The following is a 6,737-nucleotide window of genomic DNA, read 5'->3' on the forward strand; positions in this document are numbered from 1 at the left end:
CCTCAAACCAAATGTCGACCAACACACGATAAAATATTGTTGAGGTTTCATGATAGCCTACATTCTTGGTGATGTATATGGATGTCGAGGTGTGAGACACCTTGCCCGCTTCTTAAATTAGAAACGTGTTGCAGCCGCGCACACTGCGGCATACGGAAAGACTAACGAATACTCGAACACGATGAGGAAAAATGATAGTGACCCATATCACAGAGATAAGGTATCCTCACAATTAACAGGTAGGCCCTACATGGGAGTTGTCATGAGAGCGTTGGGTCATAATGCCGAGGCAAACATGCTACAGCCACTGCGTCGACATTGAGACTAAATGCAGAGTTTCTCAAAACCTCACGACATTGGTATAAACCATCACATCACTAAGCATTTTGCACTGAATAATTAAGAGCAATAACCATGCACTTTATCAGTGGTTCCATCTTATCTCTCCATCGTTTTGATGCAGATGAATATCTGGAAATGCTGGGGGGAAGCGCACCATAAATGATTCGGACAATTCTTTGCTTGCATGTCCTTGAAAATCTATTTTTATGAGCCTGGTGAAAGGCAATTCTCTGTATATAATTAATGGCTAGCGGGTGCACGATTACACTGCAGAATTCTCAGCTGTTCCGCTCCGTCCTCCCTGCCCCACGTTTCTCAGCAGTTTCCCCGGCTCACACTCACCTGTCTTTGTCAGCAATACTGACATGCTCCACGTCATGCAGAGGACACTGCAGAGAAAACAGACTTGCACGAAAAGCATCTCTCTCCTCTTGCGAACTTTGAAAATATTTGTGATTATGGTCTTTTTCGAGACGCTCTTGTTCTCGTCCTGGTCCATGGCTGCAGCTTCGCCAAACGGATATGTATTGTCCTTGCCTCACTGCGGACGGGAGAGTCCGAAGGAATTAGCCGTTTTCGCCGCTTCACACAGAACAGGATCCGGACGCGGTCCTCATTTCAAGTGGTTGGGGCGCAGAAGCGAAGTAGTGGAGCGGTCAGTTTGGATGTGCCACGGAGACAATGCAGTTCAGCTGTTGGATTGCTTGAACAGCGCGTGAAAATTCCGTGCCCGCACAACAGGCAATGACAGGGCGGTCAATTCCAAAGGTCTCCAATCAATTAAGCATTTATCTCGCAAATCGCAGATTCTACCCTTTAAGTTTAAGCAAATAAGCTACCATGGCATTTGAAATTAATTGTGGGCTATTCCGGGTTGCCTTCAAAGTAGCCTTAAATGTTCTACTGAATGTACATTTAAAGCATCCTCTTCAGTTAATGATTCAACTGCATATGGCCGTAGAACTGTACGTACCCGACTGGTTTCAATTAATACGCGGCGGAAGAGCGCAATCTGATTTCATCAAGGTTAACCTCATTTTTACATTCGGGTAGCAGTCATGTCACATCGTTCGAACACCTCCCCTTAAATTCGTAGAGCAGAAGAATAAGCGCGCGGATGATAAGACTATCATCAACTTCGTCGCTCCGGGTGTTGTTTTCTTTTAGGCTACGTTCTTTGGTCCATTTAAAACACATCGACGGATTCCTCCAACTGCAACTTTTCCGAGGGTGTCATGTGCGGACACGTGATAGTTTGCAGCAATAGATAATTATCTTGTCTAGAGCTCCGTTACAACTGAACTGAAAACAACTGGACCATCCAACCTGAAATCCCAACAGCAGCTTATCGACCACTCCGAACTCGAACGTCTGTTTCTTTGACAAAAAAACAACACCTTTATTATAAAGCATTGCATACATAAAATCACATTTCATGCAATTCTATGTCATTTTGCATGACTGGAAACTTTGGCATAATCTTTTTAATAGCCTACTGCACAAATGATTGAAATGACAGGCTTTGACAAACTGAGATCAATAAAAACAACCTCCTATTGAATCCATCAACAGCCTAGGCCTAGGTGTGTGGAGACACATATTGTACAATATGAGGAGGAAATTATAGTCCTAAAAAAGTTTTCCAGTTTCACTGACTCACCCAATGATGTGCAGCTCACTGGCCGGCAATGGCCGATGCGCTTGTGCCAACATATTGTCTCTCTTGTAGCCTAAACAATGTTTGCTCAATAGGCCTATTTGGATGTTGATCAAATATTTTGGTAGTCTACAGCAGACAGATTTGTATTTTCTTTTCAGCAGGAGCCATTTGCTTTCCAACCTGTGTTTTCCCTCCATTGTATTTGAAATATTTTGTCTGCATGCTGTTCACTGACAGATTTGCGGCGCATTCACGACTGCAGGCTATGTCTTGTTCTTGGGCTACAGGCAATCCACAGCCAGGCTATTTTAAAAATAAGCTATTGATCCTCTGTGGCTAAATAATAGTCCTACTCATGGTGTAGTAGGCTTTTCTGAATTATTAATTTATTTCAGACAGAATTTATGCTATAATTTTGGCACATTTATTTCAATGTATCAGGGGTGCTGCATCACCTTCAGCACCCTTCCCGCGGCAATGATTCTATAAGGAAATAAATTATAAAATGCTGCTGAGCATAGGCTATCAGCCAACCAGACCGAATGATGTAAATCGAGTGATAATCATATCTCAGGATGTCTACAGATTCTCTCTTCTCCCTGTTTTTGTTTGCTTGGAAATGTTGATACTGGAGTATGTTTTCAGAAGAAACTGTGTAACCTAGCATTTACAGTGAGGGAAAAAAGTATTTGATCCCCTGCTGATTTTGTACGTTTGCCCACTGACAAATAAATGATCAGTGTATAATTCTAATGGTAGGTCTATTTGAACAGTGAGAGACAGAATAACAACAACAAAATCCAGAAGAACGCATGTCAAAAATGTTATAAATTGATTTGCATTTTAATGAGGGAAATAAGTATTTGACCCCCTCTCAATCAGAAAGATTTCTGGCTCCCAGGTGTCTTTTATACAGGTATCAAGCTGAGATTAGGAGCACACTCTTAAAGGGAGTGCTCCTAATCTCAGTTTGTTACCTGTATAAGAAGACACCTGTCCACAGAAGCAATCAATCAATCAGATTCCAAACTCTCCACCATGGCCAAGACCAAAGAGCTCTCCAAGGATGTCAGGGACATGATTGTAGACCTACACAAGGCTGGAATCGGCTACAAGACCATCGCCAAGCAGGTTGGTGACAACAGTTGGTGCGATTATTCGCAAATGGAAGAAACACAAAATAACTGTCAATCTCCCTCAGCCTGGGGCTCCATGCAAGATCTCACCTCGTGGAGTTGCAATGATCATGAGAACGGTGAGGAATCAGCCCAGAACTACACGGGGCGATCTTGTCAATGATCTCAAGGCAGCTGGGACCATAGTCAGCATGACAATGACCCAAAACACACGGCCAAGGCAACAAAGGAGTGGCTCAAGAAGAAGCACATTAAGGTCCTGGAGTGGCCTAGCCTGTCTCCAGACCTTAATCCCATAGAACATCTGTGGAGGGAGCTGAAGGTTCGAGTTGCCAAACGTCAGGCTTGAAACTTTAATGACTTGGAGAAGATCTGCAAAGAGGAGTGGGACAAAATCCCTCCTGAGATGTGTGCAAACCTGGTGGCCAACTACAAGAAAAGTCTGACCTCTGTGATTGCCAACAAGGGTTTTGCCGCCAAGTACTGAGTCTTGTTTTGCAGAGGGGTCAAATACTTATTTCCCTCATTAAAATGCAAATACATTTATAACATTTTTGACATGCGTTTTTTGTTGTTATTCTCTCTCTAACTGTTCAAATAAACCTACCATTAAAATTATAGACTGATCATGTCTTTGTCAGTGGGCAAACGTACAAAATCAGCAGGGGATCAAATACTTTATTCCCTCACTGTATATAGTATGTATAAGCTGGAAGTAGAAGACTACCTGTTGTTGTCCATTAGTTTACTCCAATTAGGGGAGGGATGGTAGGGTTTGGGGAAAATAATAAAGGAATATATATATATTTTGAAATATATACAGTACCAGTAAAAAGTATGGACACACCTACACATTCAAGGATTTTCTTTATTTTTAGTATTTTTTACATTGTTGAATAATAGTGAAGACATCAAAACTATGAAATAACACATATGGAATCATGTAGTAACCAAAAAAGTGTTAAACAAATCAAAATATATTTTATATTTGAGATTCTTCAAATAGCCACCCTTTGCCTTGATGACAGCTTTCCACACTCTTGGCATTCTCTCAACCAGCTTCATGAGGTAGTCACCTGGAATGCATTTCAGTTACATTTGACATTTTAGTCATTTAGCAGACGCTCTTATCCAATTAACAGGTGTGCCTTCTTAAAAGTGAATTTGTGGAATTTATTTCCTTCTTAATGCGTTTGAGCCAATCAGTTTTGTTGTGACAAGGTATACAGAAGATAGCCCTATTTGGTAAAAGACCAAGTCCATATTATGGCAAGAACAGCTCAAATAAGCAAAGAGAAATGACAGTCCATCATTACTTTAAGACATGAAGGTCAGTCAATACGGAACATTTCAAGAACTTTGAACGTTTCTTCAAGTGCAGTCGCAAACACCATCAAGCGCTATGATGAAACCGGCTCTCATGAGGACCGCCACAGGAATAGAAGACCCAGAGTTACCTCTGTTGCAGAGGAAAAGTTCATTAGAGTTACCAGCCTCAGAAATTGCAGCCCAAATAAATGCTTCACAGAGTTCAAGTAACAGACACGTCAACATCAACTATTCAGAGGGGACTGTGTGAATCAGGCCTTCATGGTCGATTGCTGCAAATAAACCACTACTAAAGGACACCAATAAGAAGAAGAGACATGCTTGGGCCAAGAAACACAAGCAATGGACATTAGACCAGTGGAAATATGTCCTTTGGTCTGGAGTCCAAATTTGAGATTTTTGGTTCCAACCGCCGTGTCTTTGTGAGACGTGGTGTGGGTGAACGTATGATCTCCGCATGTGTATTTCCCACCGTAAAGCATGGAGGAGGAAGTGTTATGGTGTGGGGGTGCTTTGCTGGTGAAACTGTCTGTAATTTTTTTAGAATTCAAGGCACACTTAACCAGCATGGCTACCACAGCATTCTGCAACGATACACCATCCCATCTAGTTTGGGCTTAGTGGGACTATCATTTGTTTTTCAACAGGACAATGACCCAACACACCCCCAGGCTGTGTAAGGGCTATTTTACCAAGAAGGAGAGTGATGGAGTGCTGCAACAGATGACCTGGCCTCCACAATCCCCCGACCTCAACCAAATTGAGATGTTTTGGGATGAGTCGGACCGCAGAGTGAAGGAAAAGCAGCCTACAAGTGCTCAGCATATGTGGGAATTCTTTCAAGACTATTGGAAAAGCATTCCAGATGAAGCTGGTTGAGAGAATGCCAAGAGTGTGCAAAGCTGTCGTCAAGGCAAAGGGTGGCTATTTGAAAGATCTGAAATATAAAATATATTTTGATTTGTTTAATACTGAATACTACATGATTCCATATGTGTTATTTCATAGTTTTGATGTCTTCACTATTATTCTACAATGTAGAAAATAGTAAAAATAAATAAAAACCCTTGAATGAGTAGGTGTGTCCAAACTTTTGACTGTTGTTGTATATATTTCCCAAAGAATATATGGGGGATTGGAAATGATACAGACAATTACATTGATGGAAGCCACGATCTATCTGCAATATTAAAGCTGATTTACCCCCTAATAAATTAATAAATAAAATTCTGTCCCCCCCAAAGTGTGTTACTATATGTAAAAGGCTGTGTCCAAGCATTTATGTTCATGTGTGTGCTTGTCATGTGCATGCACCTGTGTGTTTGCCTGATGACTCAAACTGAATTATTCCGCGACTATATGTTCGCTACATACTGTACTTCTGTACTTCTGTCTGAGTCTGCCATCGTTGAAGTCATTTGTGGTAATGTCAAAATGAGGGGTGTTGTACAAAAAGTAATCAGCGATTGGATCATCTCTAACAAGAGTATCAAATCATGAATTTTCAAAACTCCACTTTACCCACGTGTGTTCTGGCTCTGGACCAATTCGTCGGTTTCTGGAACCAATCAGAACAGTTAGAATTTCTTTGCATTCTAGAAGTCATTGGAGATCCAGAATCATTGTGGAGAAAAACGTAACGTCCGTGGGTGTGGTGTAGCGTTTGGCTAGAGCAAGGAGTTTGGGTAGCCAGGCAATGTGTGTGTGTGTGCGCATGCACCTTCACGTGTACTGCACCTTCATGTGTACTTCCTTGCACCAGGCACGTGCACAGATATGGCTCTACCTGTGCAGAGCACATGCCCCTTTGCCCTTCCAGTCTACAAAGTGCCCTTTTAAGTGATGGTATAATTTTATGTACATTTTTTGTTGTTGTTCTGAACCCACTGCCCGCAAGTAGTCGTTAAATTCTCATCTATGCTTCAGAACCAAAAAGTTGCATACATATGGGGGATTGGAAGTGATGCAGACAATTACATTGATGGAAGTTACAATCTCATCCCTTGACACACGTCAAGGGATGAGTTCCCCCCCAGGCCACGGCCACACAGCAGGCAGGCAATCGGGAAGCAGTGACAGGGCCTCCTTACAGGACTTTATCCACTGTGCTACACTCCCTGGCCTGTCCCTGGTCATTTCAAAGCTACACACATTGCCTGCTTGTCTGCCTGCTTTCTCCCTCCTACTCCTTCTGTGTATCTGACCTGCAGCAGAGAAACAGAGATAGAGAGAGAGAGAGAGCAGTGTGTGTGTGGACTGCTGTGGCCAAA

The 6,737-nt window shown here is 42.2% G+C and overlaps 1 protein-coding gene across 1 annotated transcript in view; it reads right to left on the reverse strand.

Moving 5' to 3' along the window:
• The window catches only part of LOC311108240 (sodium/potassium/calcium exchanger 4-like), a gene marked incomplete at both ends in the record, with an annotated part of 61,356 nt that extends 60,515 nt beyond the window's left edge, over nucleotides 1–841 (reverse strand). The window contains one exon of the mRNA XM_084150857.1: nucleotides 685–841. Coding sequence (XP_084006983.1) covers nucleotides 685–841 — 157 coding nt within the window. The remainder of the gene's footprint in view (nucleotides 1–684) is intronic.
• Nucleotides 842–6,737: the final 5,896 nt, after the last annotated feature.

Source organism: Coregonus lavaretus (genome assembly GCF_964263955.1).
Source record: "Coregonus lavaretus genome assembly, chromosome: 33".
In the NCBI taxonomy this organism is placed as follows: Eukaryota; Metazoa; Chordata; class Actinopteri; order Salmoniformes; family Salmonidae; genus Coregonus; species Coregonus lavaretus.